At 53.7% G+C, this 23,898-nt stretch overlaps 2 protein-coding genes across 11 annotated transcripts in view; one reads left to right on the plus strand and one right to left on the minus strand.

Moving 5' to 3' along the window:
- The first annotated feature begins 2,704 nt into the window (after positions 1–2,704).
- On the plus strand, positions 2,705–10,346 carry SNN (stannin). Of its 3 annotated transcripts, none has more exons than XM_077906658.1 (2): positions 2,705–2,797; positions 9,575–10,346. In XM_077906658.1, exon 2 carries the CDS (start codon positions 9,662–9,664, stop codon positions 9,923–9,925), a length of 264 nt encoding a protein of 87 aa, XP_077762784.1. In that variant the 5' UTR covers positions 2,705–2,797; positions 9,575–9,661; the 3' UTR covers positions 9,926–10,346. The 3 variants fall into 3 exon arrangements, with proteins under 3 accessions (XP_077762784.1, XP_077762786.1, XP_077762785.1); XM_077906660.1 differs by lacking the exon at positions 2,705–2,797 and adding an exon at positions 3,253–3,272; XM_077906659.1 differs by lacking the exon at positions 2,705–2,797 and adding an exon at positions 3,376–3,486.
- A 2,164-nt stretch (positions 10,347–12,510) lies between these two features.
- Positions 12,511–23,898, minus strand: part of TXNDC11 (thioredoxin domain containing 11) — a 64,155-nt gene continuing 52,767 nt past the window's right edge. For all 8 annotated transcript variants that reach the window (XM_077906653.1, XM_077906650.1, XM_077906652.1 and 5 more), the window contains 4 exons: positions 21,110–21,252; positions 20,674–20,783; positions 17,366–17,446; positions 12,511–13,269 (listed from right to left, as the gene is read on the minus strand). In XM_077906653.1, the coding sequence (XP_077762779.1) occupies positions 12,627–13,269; positions 17,366–17,446; positions 20,674–20,783; positions 21,110–21,252 (977 nt within the window). In that variant the 3' untranslated portion in view covers positions 12,511–12,626. The remainder of the gene's footprint in view (positions 13,270–17,365; positions 17,447–20,673; positions 20,784–21,109; positions 21,253–23,898) is intronic.

Consider the following 23,898-nt stretch of genomic DNA (forward strand, 5'->3'; position numbering starts at 1 on the left):
CCAGGGAGCCCGGGTGAACTCATCCCCCGCCTGTAATTATCTTCCTGGCTAATGAGCAACTGAGAAGCTCCTGCCATCAACAGGGAGGACCCCTGGGATGCTGGGGGCTGGGAGGTTCTAAGGGCCAGATGTCACCTCCCAGGGAGATGGTAGGGGCCCTGAGAGAGGAAACGGGCTTGGGGAGGGGAGCTATACTTCCTGCTTCTGCTCTGCAGGGGATAGAGCTGGGGCCAGGCAGGCTGTGGGAGCCGAGGTTAAGTGCTGGACTCTGCAGCCTACCCAGTGGGGTGACATGAGGCTCAGTGCTCACGGCTTTGTGTGAACCCTAGTGAGTGTCTAGAGAGTGGCCCCTCATTGCTCCGAGTGTGGTTCACAAACCTTCAGCATCACCTGGGAGCTTGTGAGGAATGCAGAACCTCAGGCCCAGAGTTACAGAGCCATAACCTGCATTTCAACAAGATCTCCAGACGAGTTCTGTGCCTCAGTTTCCCCATCTGTAAAATAGGATTAAAATGTGCTTATGCATATGTGGTGCTTGCTGTTTCCTGCTATTATTATGACTTATCACTCTGTTGTTACTGAAACCGCTCACTCGGGGCAAGATAAAAGCTGGTCCCAGGTCACTGGCTCCCAGCTCCCCACCTCTCAGCATCCCACAGGTGGGTTTGATGGGACAAGAAGCCTGTGGCCCAGAGAGGTCTGATTTCCCACAGGGAAGCCCAAGTTCACCCCACACCTGTCTGACCCTGTTACTAATGTTAATAGTGAATGCATAGGATTGCTTCCTCTGCGCTAAACCCTTGATGGGCTCACACCCACGCTGTGATGGAGACCTTACTTCCACACCCATTTTCAGATGATTTTCAGATATTGAAGGATAGAGAGGGGTAGGGTGCTTTTTCAAAGCTGCCCAGCAGGAAAGGCTCGTCTTTCAACTTCTATGTCCTGTGCCATTCCCCTCACTAATTCCCAACCCAGTCTTTCCCCCCAAAGTGTCCCTACCTCTCCCGTCATCTGCCAGTCCTGGCTCTGGGGTTCTGAGCCTGCTAATGAGCTCTCTGCCAACTCAAGGCTGGGACTTCAGAGTCTTCTGGAACTGGCTTTGTGGGAAGAACCTGCTTCCTCCTGCTCTGAGCTCCTAGGTGTGTGACCCGGCAGGAGCCTTTGAAGGCAGCGCGCGAGGCAGAGCCAGGAACGGGAGCTGTTCTGAGATGCTTGATCTGGCCTCGAGGATAGCTAACCTGGAGCTGGGCTTCTCTCTGCTTCTCTGTCCCCCATTCCTGCTTCACCTCTGGTTCACCGTTTGCACCTGACTCCCTTGGCTAGGGTGTAGCTGTGCCAGGCCTGGAGTTCACTCACTCACTCATCAGCCATGTATTCAGGACCTACTGTGTGTTCTGTTCAGCAGACATGGCAGTGAACAGCACAGACCCAGGCCTGGTGGGAGAGACCGACCAAAAGTGAATCACACACCCTCAAAAACGTACCATTTCACAATGCACGGGGAGGGAGAATAATGAGGGGCCTGCTCTTGGGTGGATACCTGAAAGATGAAGGCAAGAATGTTGCAGCAGGACGAAATGGCACTGGCCAAGGCCTCAGGGCAGGGGGTGCCTGCAGGGAGAGGCCAGCCACCAGCCACGCTGGAGTGGGGACTGTGAGCAGGGCCTGGCCCCGGGCCTGTGAGCTGGGCCCTCCTCCATCTTCTCCCAGAGCCTTTGCTTGGGCCTGAGAAAAACATTTACAAGCAGACACACACTCCAGGCTCCCTACCTGCACCCCTCCTGCCTTCCAAGCCATGAGCGCCCTGAGGACTTGAAGGACCCTCTGTCACCCCTCCTGTTGCCCCCAGCTGGCCACCAAGGGACTGTCCTCTGGCTGCAGTGCCTTCTTGGGTGGACCAGTGCAGATGAGCGCACTAGCAGGCACCTCCGTGTGTGCAGGCAGGCAGACAGGCCTGGCCCCGAATTCGGCCTCCATCACGAGGGGACTGCGGTGCTTCAGCACTTCGGGGCCTCGGGTTCCCCATCCGTAAAATGGGTGAGTCCCTCCTCCGCGGGGTCCAGTCTGTACAATGTGTTGAGCCATTAACACGCGGCGCGGCCTGGGTGGGAGCCGAATCAAGGAGTGAGCACCCTGACTGCGATGGGCCAAGGCGTGCGAAGTGCCTGCAGCCTCCGCTGGCCCCCGAAGGAGAGCTCCGCGGGGCAGGGGCCGTGTGGGTCTTGCTCGGGGCTGTTTGCACAGCCCCCCGCGAACCCGGCACCCGTGGGGGGTGGGGGGGTGCTCCGCAGGGTGAAGGGAACCGACGCACGGATGATGCATGAATGAATGAGAGAGTGAGTGAATGACCTGCTCCTTCCCCAAACCAGGAGGTTCAACGCCAAGGTCTCGCCTCCCTCCTGGCCCCAGGGTGCACGGCGCTCTATGCCTGCCTCAGTTTCCCCTGTGCCTCGGGGCGTGGGAGGGAGGGCTGCAGGGGCGCCCCGCACCCGCCCGCCCCCCGCCCCCGGGGCCGCCAGCTGCGCGCAGCCCCCGCCCCGCCGGAGCCGCCCCGGCCCCGCGCGCACGTGACCCGCCTCGGCCGGCCCCGCCCCGCCGTCCCAGCGCGGGCTCCCATTGGCTCCCCGCGCGGGCCACGCCCCCGAGGGGCGGAGCCTGGGTGCCCCGCCCGCCGCAGAGCGGGGCTGCTGCGTCCCGACGGTGCGCGGCGGCCGGACCGGGCGGGCGGGCGGGCGGGCGGAGCCGGGCCCGGGGCTGCTGCGGGGCGATCGGCCGGGCTGCGGGCGGCGCCATGGTGAGCGGGGCCGGGCCGGCGGGAGGGGCGGGGGGCGCGCGGGGCGGCGCGGGGCGGCGCGGCCGGGCTGGGGGCGGCGCGGAGGGGGTGCTCCCCGCGGCGGGGGAGGGGCGGCCCGGGCGGGGGCGCGGCGGGGGCAGGTCGCGCGGGGGCCGCGCCCGCGGGCGGGGGTTCTTTGTCCGCTGCGCTGCGGCGAGATCGGGACAAAGGAGGCGGCGGCGGGCGGCGGCGGGCGGCGGCGGGCGGCGGCCGCTTGGCGGGGGGCGGGCGTCCCCCCTCCCCGGGCCTCCGCACGCCGCAGCCCGCAGTTCCGCGCCCCCGGCCGGCCGCCGGGTTCCTCGGGGCGCCTCGGGATGTTTAAATTAACGGAGGAGGCGGGCGTCCTAGCTTCCTCCGGGGCGGTCCGCCCCCCGCCCCGCCGCCGAGGGCTCCGCGGGCTCCGGGTGGGAGTGCGGGGCCTGCGCCCATCTCGCAGGTGCGGAGACTGAGGACGGGCCGCCGAGTTCCGTCGGCGGTGACTGCGCGGCGTGGGCACGACTGGGTGTCGCGGCTCCCCGTCCCCCCCGCCCGCCCGCCCGCCCCAGTCGGGCCGACTGGAGTTGCTCTTCCAGCTGCCGCCCCGGGGGGCCGGGCCCCTTCCTCCCGCCCTCCAGCGTCAGCGTGGGGGAGACGGCGTCGCCTGGCAGAGGGTGAGAGGAGAGGGCGCTGGAGCTCGCCTGGCGCCGCGCCTGCTCGTCGCCCGCGCTCGGCACGCGGTAGCTGCCCGGCGCCTGTCATCCGTGTGTCCCCAGCATGAGCCCTTGTCCCTGCGGGGCCGAGAATGTGACACTTCTGTGCCAGGGTTGACATCTGGGATGCGGGATCCGGGCTGCTTTGGGTTGGATTCCTGCTGCGGCTACTTTTGAGCTGTGCGACCTTGGGCAGTTGGCTCGACTTCTCTGAGCCGCAGATCCCTTATCTGCAGAGTGGGCGTAGTAATGACACTAGGGTTGCTTTGAGGCGAAAGGAGAGAGGGTCTGTGGGAAGTGTTGAGCTGCCGGGTGTCTGGAATCCTCCGCAACTTTCGTCAGGCATCTACTGTTATTACCAAAGTTGTTTGGCCAAGTGGGGCTGACCCTGTGAGAGTGACCAGTGGCTGATTCACAGGGTGGGTCATGAGCCTCAGGCTGGGGCCCCAAGAGACCCAGCCTGAGCTTGGGGCAGTCCCTGGGCTAAGTGCACCAGCTTCCTCTTCTGCCCCCAGGGAACCCAGGGAGTTCTGGTGCAAGCTTCCTCTTCTAGAGGATGGGGTGTGATTGGGTGGGCGATGGGAGGCTGAGATGGCACCAGCTACGTGGAACGCTTAGTTTCCCATTGGCATCCCTGCCCTGCTGTTCTTGGTCCTGGTTTTTGGAGGGCAGGAGCCTTGTGACATGCGTCCCTGGGTCCCAGTGCCTGCTTGGGCCTGGCGCAGAGTAGATGTTTCACCTGTGTCCCGACTGTGGCCACCAGTGCCCTGTCCTCCATATACCATCCTACATTCCTAATCAGAAACTAGGCAGCAGACGTTTCTGGTTTGTGAACTGCAGTCCCCTGAAGAGGCTGAGTCCGGCTTGTTGGCACACCTTGCAGGTGGCTTTGTTGCCCAAGGGCATGGCTTAACCCCTAGCCGCGCTCCTGCAAGCCCCCTGCCCCATCCCACCCCAGGTGGAGGGGTTGGCCCCCGATAAGCAGGAGGGTGGGGGTGGCAAGCTGGTGTCCTGCTGGGCGTGGTGACACCCATGATATGCTCAGTTAAGCGAGAAGAAGGTGGCAGGTGTCCTTGAGGGAGAGGCTATTTGTGGTGTCAGCCCGGACCAGGCTGCCTACCCTCCTGGGAGGTGGGTCCTTGGTGGAAGGCGGAGGTGATCCTGAGGGCTCACTGTCCTCCCTCGGGCACCAAGAAAGGTGTAGTGCCTGGTGATGGTGCAAACCCAGTGGCCCCTTGGCCTTTCCGTTTCCACATTTCTTATCACTGCTCATCCTCCCCACGGTCTGGCTGCTGAGGTCAGGACCTCATTCCAGTTTTGCACACTGCGACTCTGCCGTTTAGGAGCAGTTTGCTTGGTTGGCTAGGTCAGAACAGCTCCCAGTAGGGGCGGGAGGATGGCGGGGATTTGAATCTGCTCTGCCACTAGCTGTGGTCCGCCTGGGCCCAAGTGCGTAAAGTCACCCGTGGCCTGGGGCTAACTAGGGCTCACTTTGGGGGCCTCACAAAGAGGCAGGTAACTGGAACCCAGCGTTACACTGGGGAAGACCTAAACCATGAACTCTGAGGGACAGCAGGACAGTGGAAGGCGTCTACCCGCAACTGTCCTTTTGAACCCACCAGGGGGCAAGGGGGCAGGGAGTGGGGAGCTCCGAGGGCGCCCACGGACTGGCGAAGCTAGGCTTTAGAGCTTGTTTTTTCCAGGAGCTGTGGGTGAGATCTGAGGGCCAGGGCCACGGAGCGGGAGGGTGGAGGATTGGTCCTATATGTTTTGGGGGATCCCAATGCCAGCCCTTGTCCTGACTGAGGGAGCTGGCAAGGTGATGCTACAGAGGTTGGGCTGGGGAAGGATGCCCTGTCGCCCACTCCCAGAGCACCCAGAGCCTGCAGGCGCCTGGCTGGGCTCTGACCACCAGGTGGGCCTGCCCTCTGCACTTGGAAGACCCCTTCTTTTGATCTCTGGGCCCCAGGTAGGGTCAGGTCCTGCATGCTGGCTCCTCACTCGGGCAGTCCACTCAAACTCGTGCCTCAGTTGCTAATATGGAACCCAGAGCTGTGAGCAGTGTGAGCCGCAGGGTTGTTGGGAGGATGAAACAATTGTATGGAATGAGTGTTAAACTACTTAGGTAATTGTACTGGGGTGGGGGTGAGGGTGCAGGTTTCCCAGGTGCCATCCTGGGCGTCAACCCAGCCCAGGTGTGGCCCTTCCTGGATCAGGGTGAAGGGTCAGCTGACCTGCAGGAGATACCTTGGCTCAGAAGGGCAGGAGGGAAGCCAGGGAAGGCAAAGCAAGCAGGTAGCGTCCAGCCCAGGACACCGGGGCTCAGGGAAAACCAGCCAGTTGCCATCACGCTTCACATTCCCTCTGGGCTCTGATTCTCTGTGGCTTCCTCCCCTCCCTGCCCCCCAGCATGTGGAGACAGTTGCCCCTTCAGGTCTCAGGCCTGCTGGGAATCCGCCTGCCCTCACACACTCAGGATGCCAGCTTCCTGGGGTCTGTTGGGGCAGGTGGGGGGACCCACGTGGAGGGTCCCGGGAGTGGCTTTGGGTTGGAGAGCTGGCTCAGGGGTGGGGGCTGCAGACCATGATCCCCATGAGGGCAGGGTCTCTGGGCTTGGAACACATTTATTGAGCACCTGCTGTGTGCTGATAAAGGGCTGGGGATCCATGGTGGGCCAGAGGGACAGTGCCCTCCTCTTACAGATTCAGAGTCCACCAAGGCAACAGCAGCCAAGGAAGCATGTTCTCGACCTGAGAGAACTTCAGGTAGCAGAGAGCACTAGGGAATAAAATGAAGCCGTGCAATGCAAGGCAGTGGCAAGTGTGGGGTGGTGGCGCATCTGGAGCCGGGGTGGTCTGGGAAGGTGTCCTCCCAGAGGCACCCACAGAGAAAGTCCCAAATAACAGAAAGGAGCCAGCCGGTCATGAGACAGAGAAGAACATTCCAGGTAGAAGGAACAGAAAGTTCAGAGGCCTTGAGGTGGGAAGGCGGGGAGGGTGCGAAGAAGCCTGGGGAGGCTGGGAGTTTTGATTCTCTGCTGATGCCAGGAAGGGTTCTGAGCAGTGGATGATGTGAGCAGAGTTTTTAGACTGTCATTTCTCAGGAAATACCTGCTGCGTGAATGCAGGGACAAACAAATGCACTGGGGGCGGGGGGGGGGGGGGGGGGGAGGTCGCCAGCGAGCACAGCCAGGCACGCCCATGGCTTGGTCACCTGGCTCTGTGCAGTTGGGGGGGAGTCCTCCTGGCCTGGCCCCGGGACAGCAGACAGGGTTTTGAGGTCACCAGTTCTCTCAAAGGGTCCCTTTGAGCTAGAGCGGCCCCTGCCTGAGTTTCCCCATCAGGACCATGCGGCTCCCTCCCGGACTGGTGAGGCTCCCAGGCAGGTTTGTCCCCCGGGGACACCCCCCCCTCAGGGCTTGCTTGCATTGTTTGATTTCCTACTTCCTGCCCCCAAACACACACATACTTCCCGTTCTGAATTGATACTGCGTTTCCTTCCTATCCAGGGGCCTGGTAGGAGGGCAGGCACCCCAGCAGGCACTGGACCCAAGAGGTCCAGGGGGAGGGACAAGGCAGGCGAGTGTTCTCCCTCGTGCGGAGAGCAGGGGGTTGGGGACAGGTTCACCCCACACAGCTTGTGGGCCATCGAGGGGTAGAGAGGAGACCTGTCCTGTCTGGAGGCCCGAGGGGACAGGCCAAGAGGGGTGGGGGGAGTTGATGGCAGCCCTGGAGGTGCCAGGGAAGAGGCCAGGATAGGCTGTGCACTTGGCAGCACGCAAGTGTGCAGGGCCCTTCCTGGAGCCTGATGGGGGAGGCAGGTGCCAACCAGATGGCCGTGCTGTGGAAGCCAGGGTTGCACTGAGGCAAGGGCCCTGAGGGCGCAGGTGCAATTGCAGGATGAGACCTTCCTGGGCTGCGGGGCCTGGAAGGCATCCCTCCCTGAGCTGGACTGACCACCCTCCACACTGTTGATATTTGGGGCCGGATCCCTGTTAGTGGGGGCTGTCCCCTGCACCACGGGATGTTTAGCACATCCTTGGTCTCTGTCCACTCCATACCAGCAGAACCTCTCACTGTCAGCCGTGACAACAAAAATGTCTCCATACATTACCAGATGTCCCCTGGGAGGCTTAGTCACCCTGGCTGGGAACCCTTGAGCAGGGTGAGGGGAGCAGAGCGGCAGGGCAGAGAGACCTGCCTGGCGAAAGGCCTGGAGGTCAGAGGCGGCAGGGTCAGTGTGGCTGGGGAGAAGCCGGGCCTGGGGACGCCTCGGTCAGGCCCTGTAGGTCCCCGGGAGGACTTGGGCTTCTCCTCTGGGTGACGGGGGCATTGGCTGCAGTGGACCCACACGGGGGCCAGGGAGCCTGCCGAGAGTGGCAGCGGCAGCCTGACCCTGCAGTTGGAAAGAAGGGGGATCGCCCCCCCTCCTGCCCAGGGCACCTCTGCGGATGTGGGCACGGGTGGCAGGGCCATCCTGGGGGGAGTGGCGCTGGTCCCTGGACAGACTCCAGGGCGTGGACGTAGCTGCCTTTGACCTTCAGGCACGCCTGGACTTGGATGGGCCGGGAGTCTCCTCGAGTCTCCTCGGTGTGGGTAAGAATCACTTCTAATTAAGGCCGTTATTGCTCAAGGACGGCAGGTTCCATCCTGTCGGGAGGGAAAACCTTCCCTTCCAACGCTGCCTCCCTGTGTTAACGTCCACCTTTCCGGGGAGCTGAATTCAGCGGCCAGCCCTTACTGAGCGCCGAGGGTGGCACCGGATTCTCCAACACGCGGGGGCCTCGGCTTCTCCAACACGCGGGGGCTCGTTACTGTTATTTGCTTCATTTTTGGAGAGGAGACGTTGCAAGGGGCAGGGTCTTGGGACCCGGGGAGCCTGCTAGCTTGGGCACCTCCAGCCTCAGCGAGTGGTCACCTAGAGAGTCGGGGTTTCTTCTCCCTGCTGCGCTTCCCACCGCTGGCTGGCTCGCCTTCACCCCTCAGCAGCAACAGAGGAGGGCTCTGAGGCTCAGCGAGCTGCAGGGGCTTGTGTGAGGTTGGCAGCGGCCAGGAGGTGGTGGTCCAGCGTGCCCTCCTGGCCCCCACCCACCAGCTGATGCTCCGGCCACCCACCGCCATCCGCCCCTGCACTTGCCAGCAGGCCCTCTCCTGCCATTCCCCAGCCAGAATGCTTCTCCCTGGGGCCTGGCTCTTCCTGCTGGCTCAGCGTCGGCCTTACCTCCCTGGGCATTGCCTGCCCTGCCCGACGTAGCATCCTGGCACCCAGTCCTGTGTTCCTGGCACGGCCCTCATGCATTTGTAGTGAGAGGCGCTGGTGCGGGGAGCTGTCTGCAGTCTGGGTCCTGGACCTGGGGGCTGAGCTCGCTGCGGGAGGGTAGGTCTGTCCCCTCATGCTTGTCCTCCCTGAGGCTGTCCTGAGCACCTCCACGTTCCAGGACCGGGCTGCTGAGCACTCTTTCCAGGCTGGTCACCGTTCCCTTGTGGACAAAGGCTGTCTTCTGCTGCACCCTCTCCCAGGTGTTCCGGAGGACCCAGCTGAGTTGCATCTGTCGCGTGGTTGAGAAAGGGACTCAGTCATTTCCCTGCTTCCTGTCCCTTTGTGTCTGGCCGTCACAAAGTACTGGCTCCTCTCGGTCCCTGAGTGGTTACCGAACACCTACCAACACAGGGCCTTCAGAACATTCACCTTAAACAGACCCTCTTCCAGCTTCCAGTGGGGTGCAGGGCATGGGCCCCCTTCCCTGCTTCTTGGTTGAGTGGGGAGAGGGGCTCCCGTCTGGCAGCAGGAGCACTGATGGTGTCCAGGGTAGGACGTGGAAGGGGGTAGTGTGAGCGAAGACAACGCTCGTGACGTCACAAGCTACGAACAGCGAGAGCCCACCAGTGTGCTTTCCACCAGGATGAGGGCGGGATGGTCAGGCTTAAGACCTGATTAAAAACAGACCCTTCGGGCGAGGCCATCGCCTGCCCCCGGCCACCCCCGAGGCGGTGAGCTGTCAGGGCCCTGTGGGGTCCCCAGGGGCGCCTCACGCTGCTTTGTCTTTCAGGGCTCTCGTGTCCAGCCTGAGTTCCAGCCTCGCTGAGCAGACTGCCCCACGAGCTTCCTCCTGCGGAAGCCCCCTCAGGCGCTGACCATGTCTATAATGGACCACAGCCCCACCACGGGTGTGGTCACGGTCATCGTCATCCTCATCGCCATTGCGGCCCTGGGGGCCTTGATCCTGGGCTGCTGGTGCTACCTGCGGCTGCAGCGCATCAGCCAGTCGGAAGACGAGGAGAGCATCGTGGGGGATGGCGAGACCAAGGAGCCCTTCCTGCTGGTGCAGTACTCCGCCAAGGGACCGTGCGTGGAGCGGAAGGCCAAGCTGACCCCGAATGGTCCAGAAGTCCACGGCTGAGCTGGGATGCCGGGGCCCCGACCCCGAGGCCTGTGTGCAGCCCCCCGAGAGGCAGGGGAGGGGCAAAACCACAGATGCGCTTGCTAAGGAAGGCTTGACACTTGCCAGCATGGCCTCGCTGGGCTTCATCACCGCCTGCACGGACTCCTGAGATCTTGGCTGTCCTTAGCCAGAACACGGTGGCCCTGGGCCTCCCCCTGGCCTCCTGGTGGGACTGCCCATTGCAGGCAGTGGGCAGGCCTGACCTTGCTGGGGCTCACAACCCCGTAGTGCTTTTGTTACTTGAATGTTTAGCTGAGCCTGTTTTTGATGGAGCTACTACTGTAACGCGTGAACTCACAAACCTGTGAACTGTAAATAGGCCCCGGAAGCATGTGCTTAAGCCTTTTTTGCTGATTTTTTAAAAATACCGTGTAGAGCACATGGGACTGGCTGTAGTAATAAGCTGACTCAAGGCTACGGGGGCGTGTCTTAGACATGGAAGGCCCACGCTGCCCTTGGCAGGGACCTCTAATATACCTGTGTGTGTAGGCAGAGGACGTGACCTGTCTTAAGGCTCATGGCTCACCAGCTGGGGTGCTTTGGTGATTTCTGCTTGGTTAGCGGTGGATGGAAGAACCATGCCCCCTTCTCTTTGGGTCGCTAAATGCCAGTTCCTGTTGAGAGTGGAGTTATTGCAAGGAAGCCACCGCCACTGCCTGAGAGCCGGTGAAGGACGCGTCAGGGCGCGCTGACGCGCGTCCCGAGGGCTGCCAGGCGGCCTGGTGGCAGAGCAGTTTCATGAGCATGCTGAGCACTCCCCTGCTGCTGTCCTCACCCAGCATTACTTGGCATAGGCTTTTGCTACAAACACCACAGCCTGTGGCGGCTACCTTTTATCTGAAACCCAGCTGGCCCAGGAAAGAGGAAATTGTGGGTTTTGTTTGTTGTATTTAATACTTTCTGCACTGGAGGGGTGGGGGAGGGGACTTTGAGGGTCCCCCCCTCCTCCTTTTCACACACACACACACACACACACACACACACACACACACGTTTTCTCTCTTCTCTGAGCACCACCCACCTGCTGGGGAGGGGACTTCACTTTCCCCTGTGACCCTGCTCTAAGAGCCCCCAAGTGCATGAGCACCCTGAGTGGGCCCCCCCTCCGGGGGAGGGTGCGACGGGGAGAGGGAATTTCCGGTTCAGGATGAGGTTTTCACGAAGACCGAGAGGAGCTGGTGGCTGTCGGGCCAGCACCCCCACAATCTGCATCTCCAAGGTCTCCCTTGTGTATCACTTCAGCGAGCTCGCTGAGATTATTGATCCCACCACCATGAGCACGTTCCCCACTACTGTGATTCAAACGTGACTTGTGTTGGCATCCGTGGTAATAAACTGGGGACCAACCCCAGGCTGAACCACGGAGCGCTGGTCAGGGTGCCGGCGGCTCCTCGGGCCCCACTCAAGTCTCTAACAAGCATGTTGAACTAATGATCTGCTTCCTGGAACCTGGAGGAGCGAGCTTAGGGAACACTTCCTTTTAGCAGCACACCCTTAAATTGGGGGTGAAACACGAAGTATTAGCTTGGGGGTTGGGAGAAGCACAGCTCTGTAACTGGGTGGTAGCTGGGTAGCCCATAGGAGATGCCCCAGGGGGTACTGAGGAGCCTCTGCAAGGCAACTGGGCTTTATTTAGTACCGGAGAGCTGCCCTTGGCCCCTAAATGATCTCTCCTGGAGATCCTCCGAGGCCCCGCAGGCTGGAGGGGGCCACCGCTTTCAAGGGTGCCCTGTGGAAGATTGAAGAGAAGGCTGGGTTTCTGATGACGGGCTCTGGAGACCAGTGTACAAGGTGTAAGGGGTGTCTGACCCATTCCGCTTGCATCTCAGAACTTCCAGGCTTTCTACCTCTACTTTTCCGCAGCCAGCAGCATACACTCAGGCGGTCTTCACCCGGGGAACCGGGGGACCCTGCAGGGCTCACCCTGAACACGACCGCTTGCCTGTCAGACTTGCCCTGAGGTTTTCACGGGGCTGATGAAGTTCTGGTTTTGAAATGATGAACCCTCACTTTCTCCTGGGTTTCGCTCCTGGAGGTTCCTCGTCCCACCTATGCCCCGGTGGCCAGGAGCAACATCTTTACAGTCGCAGTGCCCAGTGCCGGGTCAGGGTCGTGGGCGCAGGGGGCACTGCTGGGGGTGTCTGCGAGGCAACTGGGTGTGCCTGGGGAGGCCGAGAAAACCACATAATAGCTCTCACTGTTCCTATTTATCAATAGCTACTTTTTTTAGCATAGATGCCAGGGCCGCACACTCACATGGCTTAGTTCTGACCTGTCGTTGAATTCTTTCTGAATAGACCAACTGTTGTGTTCTGGTCCTCTGACGGGTCAGTCAGGAAATCAGCCTTTCATCCTGCATGGCATCACAGAAGCAACAGGAGGGGGATGGGAGGGAACTCTGACACTGAGCCACTAAAACACGGACTAACTTTTCAGACAAATGTTCAAATGGACTGTGCTACTGTTTGTCTCAAGCTACCAAGTTTGTGCAATAAGTGGAAGGGATGTCATCCCTGTTCAATAAAAGCTGAATGACATTCAAGTTGATTTTCTAGACCACTGAGAAAATCTTTATTTACAATAAATTTCAATAAAATTTGCATAAATATATTCCCAAAGTACAGTTTCCATCTCTGATTTCTTCATGTCATTGTAAAAGTTAGTCTGTCCTGTTCTCATTGCTCCTTTCAGACGCCAGCGTGGAGCTGCTGTTGGAAGGCGGGGGGCTGCCGCCAGGTAGCCGGGGGACACCCGAAGGGTTGGGGTGGCCAGAGCCTGCCTCTTTGTGGGGAGTGAGGTTTTCGGCTCCATCCTTGCCCTCCAGCTTCCGTTCCATGGTCGCCACCAAGATCTTGAGCCACGTGTTCTCAGTGAGGAGGTTTTCCGAGGCATCGGCCAGCTCCTGGAGCTTCTGGGCCACCTCCTCAAGCTCGTGGGTTTTCTGCTCATACAGGGTCTGCAGCTGCTCGCTGTGTAGCTGAAGCAGGCTGTGCTGCTTCTCCAGGGTCTGCTTCTGCCGGAGCAGCCGGTGCTCGTCCCTGCGCGCACTGGACAGCTGGGCCTCCACCTGCACTTGTGCTCTCTGAAGGGTGCTGATCTCCGCCCTCAGTTTCTGGATCTCTCTCTCCAAATGGGAGATGTGCCCCTGCTGGAAGACTGCCTCGCTCTGAAGACACTCTTTGGTAGGAGGGTTAGCTAAGTTCTGGGGGGTAGAAGCAGGGTCTGAGTGATGCAAAATGAACCTCAGCAGGTTGGGAAGGGTGACAGGAAGGTCTTCAGGGTATTTCACACTACGGTCCTTTCTGGAGAGAAAGGGAAAGGAGTCAAAGGTGAGAATCCCATCAACATTCTTAGTCCAAACCACACTGCTACCAAAGGCCGGGCTGCTTGCTTCCCAGCAAAAGACATTGAGGATTTTGCTTAATACGAGTCAGCCAGGAAAAGGTTTCTGGGCAAAAACTCTTCTACAAAGCTGAGGATGTCCCATATGCTCATTTTGTAATTAAGGTGACTTCTCCCAAATGTGTGTCTGCTTCTAAGGACAAAGAGCTCAGTTTCTGAGAACAACCTTCCAAGAAAGACAAGCAGCTCCCAGGCCTTATGGCAGGGCTGGAGGGCACTGGCAGCACGTGGACAGAGGGGACTCTGTGAGCTCTGAGAGGCCCAGTGGTGTGTAAGGAAGGACATGCTGGGGCAGGACGTCACCTGTGTCACTCCGTGGCCATCCACAATGCTTGGTGCAATAAGAAAGACGGAACACTCAGCCGGATTTCTTCAGCTGGCATTTATTACACATTATGCAAGGCACAAGTTCTTAAGAGAGGGTAACTATACCCCCCCCACCCAGGGCATCTGGCAACATCTGGAGACATTTTTATTACCACAATGGGGAAGGTACCACTCAAGCCCTGACCCCTGACAAGAACACCAACCACAGGACTCTGAGAAGTTAAGGCTGCCCTGCTCTGAGAACACAGAATAAGGAAGGAAAGTGACATATGAAGGGGGTTCCCCCAAAGCTTTGATGCAAGCCCTGATGTACAAAATTCCTTTTTAGAAATTGTCAACTGTATGATGACCAAAATTTGTATCACATCTAAGGGCCCCAGAGGCACCTGCCGTGCAGACTCACAAGGCTCCACTCGCTGTCACAAGCGCCCAGACGAGTGACCCCCTTGAGCCCCTGCACTGCCTCATCTATAAAAGGAGTAATAAGAGCATCACTGCTCTCAGGGGACTGCTGTATGGATGGCATGAGCTACCTGACTGCTGAGTGTTAGCCTAAAAACAATCATATTATTCTGTGGTATTCTCAGAAACCACTCATTAAAAGCTTACACACACTTTCCACACACAAAACCAGTGGTCAAATATCTAAGAAAAGACAAAAGGTATTCTTTTGTGGGCGGGTAGCTCTTTCCCAATGAAATAAAAATCACAGGAAAAAAAAAATCACATATGCCCCATTTTATACATTTACAGAGACTTTCAAATGAATGGAATAGTCAGGTATTTGCAGTAAGTTTATAACCACACACCCCACCCTTTAAAGCATGGTTTTCTTAACATAGAGAAGTGTGCTTTAAGTGGGGCCTCCCAGTCATTCAACAGATGACTAAAAAACCTCCTGGCCCCCATGAAGCGTGGGCAACAAAGGACAAGAGGAGGCTGGCTCTGCCACTAAGATATGCAATGCCAACCTGGTCTTGCAGGATAGAGTAACTGTGAAAGACCCCAGGAGAGAGCTGCCTAGGTACCGAAGTATGTGGGGGAAACGTTTACATTACAGAGAATGACACCTGTAAGGATGCTATTTTAGAGACAGATCCCTGGAGCAATCTCTGTGAATCTACCAAACGGGTGTGCTAAACGGCTTTCCAACTTTTTGGAAGTAACAAGGACACAAGCTGTGAACAAACTTCCAAAAAGGAATTATTTTGAAAGCGTTGTAGTAAAAGGTCCCAAAGTTTGACTCCACTCTAAATTCATTAGAAGTGTGTTCACACACTTCTAGCACCTAAACAGCTAAATAAAAACATGACACGGGATCCCTGGGTGGCTCAGCAGTTGAGCGTCTGCCTTCAGCCCAGGGCGTGATCCTGGCATCCCGGGATCGAGTCCCACATCAGGCTCCCTGCATGGAGCCCGCTTCTCCCTCTGCCTGTGTCTCTGCCCCCACCCTCTCTCTGCCTCTCTCATGAATAAATAAAATCTTTAAAAAAAATTAAAAAAAAAAAAAAAAACAAAAACATGACAGGGTATAAGGTCTCTACTCTGAAAGAGGAGGTAGGATACTGAGGATACTAAGGGCAGGCTGCTCCTCTACAGAAGTGAGGCCCTCCCCAGGGCACACACTACAGTAAGCCAGCTGGGTCCTCACCCAGGCCCGTGCCAGAGCACCTGAATTTGGAAATGTCACGCAAGGAAGAGTGGCTCTCAGACGCCCCTGCGCAGGAATGCCGCCTCTGCCAGGGAGAGGAGGGTCACACGATGGGGGAGGACAAGCTCTTTCATGTAGTTTCTCTCTTCAATGACTATAAAATATGTGCTCACTGGAGACCAATTGCAAGACAAACAAGAGGCATCCCTCACATCACCTGTAATCCTCCTCCAAAATAACTGTCTACATCTTGCTACTTACTGCACACACTTTAACCTAGCACATTTGTGAACTTATGTCTCATTAAAATATATATTTATAGTCTCTTCACCAAAAATAATATAAACATATGCATCATGAAAAAATCCTTTTCATTTTCTCTCTTGCGCCTGCTCTTGGCCCATTTACACCTTCCGAGTATACCAAACGTTCAACTTGGACCAGCTGACAAGGAGCTCACTTCATTTCTGACCACTCTTTATTTTTAGGAAATAAGAAAAATTCTATTCCTGAGTGGCAAGGCTTTGGTTTCCCAAGCTCTCTGTATTAACAAGGAGCTGGACACTCTTCTTATATCTAGTATTTACATTCTTGACTTTCCAATGGTGAGGGGGCTGCAGGGAGCACCGTTGCACATGCCCAAGGTGACAACATCAAGCAACTCTCTAATTAAAGCTCAGTCTTCCCCACACAGCCCAACTCAGTCTCCCAAGCACACAATTCTGTGTGTCTTGTGCTGGGTGTTAGAACTTTATCACTTTCCTAAACCATGTCTGAAATTCCAAAACCATGCTTCATTCAACTTCATGTCCAACCTCCATCCCACAGAGATGAAATTGCTAGTGTTACTATCCAGGATTCCTTGGCTGTGTGGCACTTTAAATGCTTAGAAGGAAAAAGGTTCATCAGGACAGTTAGCAGAACAGGATGAGTCACACTCTGTTTTTAGTATGTGATGTGACAGGACCCTACTACCCCAGGAAGTATTCCAGCAAAAATTCCTTGAGATAAAGAGGAAAAAACAAGGAAATGATTCAGTCCCCATGAAGGAAGCACTCTCTTAGAGAAAAAGAAAGTATGGCAGTGGCTGCAGTGAACAATAGAAGTGAGTGCAGGAAATGAGAACCGGAGACATCCTATGTATGACTTAGGAACCTCACTAAAATAATCCTGCAAACGCTTCTCCCTGGAAAGATACTGTCAGAGCTGCGTGACTGGTCCCTGAGGACCCGTCCTTCTACAAACAAAGGGAATCTTTTTAAAAAGGGGACAGAACATTTGGTTTATCAAGCTTTCAAAGGCCAAGAGTTAATTTCCCTTTTAGCAAAACATCCGCATCCAACACTTACTAATTGCCAAGTTAGGCTGTCCCTTTGCTGATGTCCCATCCCCGTCTGCTGGGCTTTCAGGGTAGGTGCTGTCATCACGGAACTTAGAGTCCACTTAGACAAATGTGGAGACATCAAGGTGAACTCCCCAGGGCGGATGTTCACAGATGTTTGCGTAAGTGGGGAGAAGGCGCCTAGAATCCCAGGATGGGGTGCAGTGGGGAGGAGAGACTCCATTTCCAACTTGCACAAGAGGGACAAGGCAGTCACCAGCAGGACTCCATGGAAAATGACAAACATGCGAGCCTGAGGCAGGCAGGGCCTGATATCCGGGAGGCCCAACGGATGAGCTACCGTCACCTGGCCCACGTGAATGCAGCTCTTTGCTTTCCAGCCACTGTACGCTCACAAGGCCAAGAAGGCACACCAGCTCTGATTGCCACATTCATGTTCGTGAGTGCCCCACACTCTGGGAGGGGCAAAGTTTTCACCAAAACCTCATGTGACCTTGTGATACCAAAGCTCTTTTACCCTTAGTCCCTAATGGCACATTTTGAGCAATGTATTTTATTTAAAATAATTTAGTAATAGCTAATGATCTGCATTTCACTTCTGTAAAGTACCTTAAACTCATTTCATTTTCGGCAAAAGGATCCCATCTGCCCAAATATTGAAAAAACTCAGCATTACCTGTTGCAGGGAAAAAATAAAACAGTAGGAAGACGGTCGACCATAAATTCCCATGGAAGGTCATTCTGAGATACATCAATCCTGGCAAAGGGAAAGATGAGAAAAAGTTAAAGATCAGTCCAGGACACTCCCAACGTGAAAGAACCTTCCCTGATAACGAAGAGCCTGGAGCATTTTCTGTGGCCCCACTGATCAGCTCCTCTTAGAGCACTACCAACGCAAGCTGGCTGCAACTCAGGCAAGAAGAACCGATTCTTCCAGAACATGCCACTTTCCACTCAATTTACGGAGCAGAAGTGACATATCCTGTGAGTAAGTATGAACTTTCCCAAAAAGCTCACTGACATCTCCGGGGGCTGTCTACCCGCCTGATGGAGTCGGGCCAAGTACTTTAATCCCCAAATTCGCTCTGGAAAAAGGGAATCATTGTCCAAAATACATCAAGCCTCTGAAGACATAAGAAAGTTAGAAAATAAAGCTTATACTCTATTTTATATTTATGTTTTGTATATCTGGATGGAGGCTACAAAACATGGACTGTTTTGTATATCTGGATGGAGGCTACAAAACATGGACTTTCTTAGCAGATCTTAGATTAATTTTCTAATACAGAAAATGACATCTGTGCTAAATTACCCAACCTGTGCTTTTTTACTATTGAAGTAGCGGCCCCTCCTGCAGCCGGCACTCAGCTAAGCGTGTAGTCATTAGTCCATCGAGATGTCCCATTTGCAAGAATTAGTAGGATTGGAGTAAATAAAGTTATGACCCTGAGCCCCCCACCCCAGCCCGCAAGTCTTGCTCAAATGGTTCAAAAACAAAACACATCCTAGAAGAGGGGAGCAGACCAAGTGGAGGACCACTTGGCCAGGAGGTTCCGATGTCAATCATCAAAAACAATGCACACAAAAGATGGCAATTTTTTGAATCACTAACTTGAAACAAGCTTTCAGAAAGTATAATGGGGGATGGGAGTGAATCAGTGCGATGCATTTGTCCAGAAGGATGACCAAATTATAATGGTTTTACACAATTTAACAAAACAGGACTCCTGCCTCTGCCTGGGACAGCCTACTTAAAACATCAGGGTTCTGTTTTCTAAATAAGTGGTTATTGAACGCTTTAGTCTATCATCAAATACTTTTTTTCTCCTGAGTTTTACTTCAGAAAAAATGTACAATCAGAAGAAAAACATGATCATAAACCTCCACTCAGAATTCCACTGGGCTAATCAGGACTTTCTTTCTGGGATTCTTATTCGAGCGTGGTGTAGACGCCTACATATTGTGGAGAGCGGCATCCGTACATCTCACATGTGATTCAACTAATTATATGAAAAGCATTGTTCTAATAAATGGGTAAAAATCCCTTCAAACTCCAGTCACAATTTACTTAGGCACTGCTCTCCTGGTGGACATAAATCACGCTACAGTGACAGCTCACGCTTCTCTCCAAGTCCCAGTTCCTTAATTCCCCAAAGTGAAATTAACTGGGGCAAAAATGCATAACTGTTTTTGTGCTTTCTTACAAATGTTGCTAACATGCTTTCCAAAAAGGTTCCACCCAATTCACTTATCCTATGAGCTACTTCTGACTGTGCCAATTTCATTTGACTCTATCAACACAAGACTCCCGTCACTTAACAGCACCTATAAGTGTAAATGATACTGTTATTGTTTTAATTTACACTGACTAGACTGTACTCTCCCTACTTATGTATTTACACTCTCCTCCTCCAGGAGAATCCTACTCCTCACCTCTCTTCTTCACCCAGGAGTCCCTCCCAGCTGTGTCTCCCCCTGCGCCCCAGGTGGTTTTTCACTGTGGTAATATACACACAAAATGTCCCAGCCTGACCATTTCTGAGCGCACTGCTCAGCAGCATGAAGTGCACCCATGATGCTGTGTGGCCATCACCCCACCCGCCTCCACAACGGTTTCTTCATCCTACAAAACACAGACTCTCTCTCCATTCAACAGCTCCCCACTCTCCACTCCCCCCGCACCCACCATCTACTTTGATTCTGTGAATCTGACACGCTTGGGTGCCTCACATCACACAGTACGCATCCCTTTGTACTGCATTTAACACTGAGTCCTCAAAGGTTATACATGTTGTCAGGTGTCAGAATGTCCCTCCTTTTTAAGGCTAAAGAACACTTCCCTGTGTGGACAGACCACATTCCCCTCTCGGCAGTTCCTTAAACCCCTATTCTTTCTCAGGGTCTGGAGTTGGGAGTCCTGTCCTTCACTGACAGGCTATGTGACTCTGGGCAAGTTACCTTCCCTCTGTGGCTCAGTTTCCTCCTCAGTAAAAAGAGAGCAACAATTATACCTGCTTCACTGCATGTTCTGACAAGGTCAGATAACATGTATATAGAAAAACCTCATTGCACAGTAACCCCTCAAATTTGGTTCTAATCATTACTTATAGTAGATCCAGTGGGTGAAATACAGAGGCTGTAAAACATAGCTAGTGTCCTTTCTAAAAGCCTACTTTCCTTATTTTTCTCACTGCACGGAGTAGAATCCATTCATCTAGTGGAATCCGTTCATCTTTAATTATTTTTTTGTAACTGCTTCACTTTGGAAAGTTTCCATCTCTCAAAGGAACTAGCAAACCCAATATTCTATGTTCTGCTATTTTTTCCTATGATTTAATCTTTTATATTTAATTCTGTCTGGAAGGCTGAAGTCTAAACAGCCCCCCCGCCCCCTGAACAGCTTAGTACCTTTTCCAAAAACACTTTAAGGCTTGTTTCTATAAAACAACGATTTAAAAACTGTTTTGATTACTACAGAGGCCACATCCAGTACCCACGGAATCACGAAACTAAAACACACATATATCAACCAATCCTTCCTCCTAATTTTAGGAGCGAGAAGGGAAACCCGGACCTGGTGGAGAGATCTGCTCCGGGGCCGGTTGGCAGCACATCAGGGAGCGGCCCCCTTTCTCTGGGCTGAGGCTCTAGCGCCATGCAAGTCCATGGGCACCCTTCCCATGCTATTCCGGGGAGTTGGCCACTCCAGGAGTTGTCTTAGCAACCAGGTCAGCACTGCTCCCACCACACTCATCCTCCCATGAATTCAATCAGGGCTAAACATACTCGACACTATAGAAGGAACACTCAGAACTCATCAGGAAAACTTTGGTTTCAATGAGGTTTTGCTCATGGCTTTCAGCTGACAATGAAATTGCACCCTGCCCAGGGTTAAGGGAAAATGGGCAGACCCCTGCAAACCAAGTGGCTAAGCCATAAGGAGGAGAGACAGGCACAAGCCCAAAGTGCCGCAGGCTCCCTTACCTTGCCACAGTGAATGTGTCCGACGGCAGGAGGCGAGCTAGCTGGATAAAGACGTGATTGAGGGATGGACAGAAGCCGCACCACTGTGCATAATAAAGCAGCAAAACGTCCTGGGGGAAGGGAAGATGGCTGTTACTGGCGCCTCGGAAATGGGCTCATGTCCTCATTGTGCTTAGAACCCAGCAGGCATTCAAGAAATGCTGCTTATGCACCAATTATGAAAAATTTCATTTTTAGAGCTTTCCAATTACGGGCCTTCTCTAAGGACTTTTGGCAGTTAGAAAACCACCGTGCAACTCATGTGCATTGTGCAAGAAGACTGCCACAAGATTAATCTACTCATCAAACCTGAACGCTCACCCCAGGAACTGCAGCTCTGGGAATTGTTTTAATAGGGAGAGATGGCTTAACTTTTGTCTCTCTCATTATTCCATACCTGTTTTTGAAGGACCACTTCCCAAAAGGTATCAGTTGTCACTTCAGTGATTAGATGCTGAGAAGGGAACTGGGCAGAGTCACTTCCTATAAGATGTCTTTTCAAGGGACTGTAGAGAACGCTGAAGTTTTGAATAAAAGACTCTAAAAATAAAGAGAAAATGAGATCAGCTCTTTGCTAAGTACAGGGAGAATAGCTGGCCTACTTTAAACTCTACATTTAAAAACCTGGGCTGGCTTCACAGGCTTACATTTTTAACACTTCCTCTACAGGTAAAACCCTGACTGCAACTGCCCAGGTAAAACCCTGACTACAACTGCCCAGCATGGCACCAGGTGTAGCTTTGAGACAACTCCCCAGACGGTGATTTAGGTAACAAAATGCTGTGCGGGATCAGATGCTCTAGTATTTACAGACTAGGAATTCTCTTTTTTCTAACAGGACTGGTCCACAAATAGACACCCGAGACTGCACAGATCAACACACCACAATCTTTAAGAGATTTCAACCTACAATTCTAGGACCTTTATTTTTTTTATTTTTTTAAAGATTTATTTATTTATTCATGAGAGAGAGAGAGAGAGAGACAGAGACAGAGAGAGAGGCAGAGACACAGGAGGAGGGAGAAGCAGGCTCCATGCTGGGAGCCCGACTTGGGACTCGATCCCGGGACTCCAGGATCATGCCCTGGGCCAAAGGCAGGCACTAAACCACTGAGCCACCCAGGGATCCCCCCAATTCTAAGACCTTTCAACATCACTACAAGGACAGCTACTACACAAGCTGTTGCAAGTGGATGTCTCATGCTCATAAATTCAAGAACAAGGAGCTATGGTTTTTGTTTATTCAAGTTTTTCAAGTTTCCTTCTTGAAAGTTTAGGAAAAATAAACTCAATTATATTTAGTGGGAAAACCTATATATATAACCCAGAAGCAATACTAAAGCCTAACTTGACCTGACACCTCTCCTCATAAACTCCACTGTCCTCAGATTGCTTGGTTGTCTGTCTGAAGCAGGGCTGGTCTGCGCTCTCCCTTCTTTCTCCTTCTTCTAACCCTCTCTATTTTGAGGTCTTGATGAACAGTGACGTGTTCTGCAGAGGGGAGAGGAAGTGAAGGGTGTCATGTGCATACTAAACAGAGGTCATTGTCTACATCTGAGTAACTTACTTGGCTATGTTTCTGAGACATAAAACCAAAAATTTTCTCCTCATCTAAATGAAACCTAAATCCCTAAACTGGCCAAGAGAAGCCAACATAAAAGTCAACTCTGCAAATCAACGACACACAAGTATTTTTTCACAAGGACCCTTACAAATGTGGTCGTCAACTACAGGAATACAACTGAGCTAGATGTGTGTGTTTCAGAGTAGATACTCTGAAGAAGGCTTCTTTCAGATGACCCTTAAATTCAAATTGAATACCATTATGAGCTCAATGAATGCTTGAGTATTACTGAGCAGAATTCACAGAAGTCCAATGAACACTCCAAAAACACAGGCTTGTTTCACTTTAAGAAAATTCAGTACACCAAAATGTAACTTTAGAAAACACAGATGAGATGCAATTTGTAGTATCAATGGAGAATGCAATTCATAAAGTGATTGGTTCACAGGGTTCCTTTCAACACTTAGGAGCTTCATGTTTATAATACATAATTTGGGGGGATCCCTGGATGGCTCGGCGGTTTGGCGCCTGCCTTTGGCCCAGAGCTGATCCTGGAGTCCCTGGGATCGAGTCCCGCATTGGGCTCCCGGCATGGAGCCTGTTTCTCCCTGCCTGTGTCTCTGCCTCTCTCTCTCTCTCTGTGTGTGTCTATCATGAATAAATAAATAAAATCTTAATATATAATTTGACAGGGGAAAAAACCAACATTTACATAAGCCTTTCCAAAAGTGTCGATTATCAGAAACAAGCTTCACCTGGGCTTTAAAGAAGACCGATAAAAAGACTATTATTTAGGGGGCTCTGAGTTTACTCTTGCTTTCATACCCTCTAAAACTTGGAAATAACAGGTTTCCCTCCCTACCAAATTCCTCCTGTCTGCATTTGGCAAACACTGACTTTCCCCGTGTTACCAATGAGGCTGAACTAACACGGCTTTTGAATTCTCACTTCCTTGTGTGGACATCAAGTATGTCAGCAAAGTCCTGGGAACAGGACAGCATGGGTTAGTTTACTGCGGCTGCCAAGCCCCAGGGGCAAGCTCACACATGCTTTCCCATAATGGGCCCCCCACCCCCAAAGTGGTTTTTGCTGGTTTGCAAGGGGACACTTATTGCACTGGATGCTTGTTTGTTACAATCAAGGCACAAAAGGTCAGAGCAGCGTTTCTCAAGGAGGTATAAACAGCAACAGAACAAATTAGGTTTTGTGGCCTTGATATTCATACATCCAAACCTGTGAGACAAAAGGGAGGACAGGTGGTTCTACTGTTTCACTGCTTCCTAAGCTCCTTTACAGTGGCACTGCTGTGGGGGCTCATATTCATCAGTCCCCTGGGATGCTCCCATCAGAATGACTCTCCACCACACTGCTTTCCCTGGGGCCAGGTTCCCACCCCATGCAGCCCACTCCAATTTAGAAATGGGACAAGCACTATCAATCTGGAACCTTGACCACCTACCTCCCCACCCCACCCCCAAGGGGCTACATGACAAACTTATCCAAAATTTGGAGTTAGGAAGTTTGTTCCAATGAATAAACAAAATTAGCTTCTTTTAAAATTATGACCAACTGCAGCCTATATATTTTAAATGAGCTAAAGAGCTGATGTCCCCCCCGCCCCC

The sequence above is a fragment of the Canis aureus genome, chromosome 8, assembly GCF_053574225.1.
Source record: "Canis aureus isolate CA01 chromosome 8, VMU_Caureus_v.1.0, whole genome shotgun sequence".
Lineage (NCBI taxonomy): Eukaryota > Metazoa > Chordata > Mammalia > Carnivora > Canidae > Canis > Canis aureus.

Excerpts from the sequence above, each read along its gene's own strand:
- SNN (XM_077906658.1), top strand. The coding sequence starts at position 9,662 with ATGTCTATAATGGACCACAGCCCCACCACGGGTGTGGTCACGGTCATC.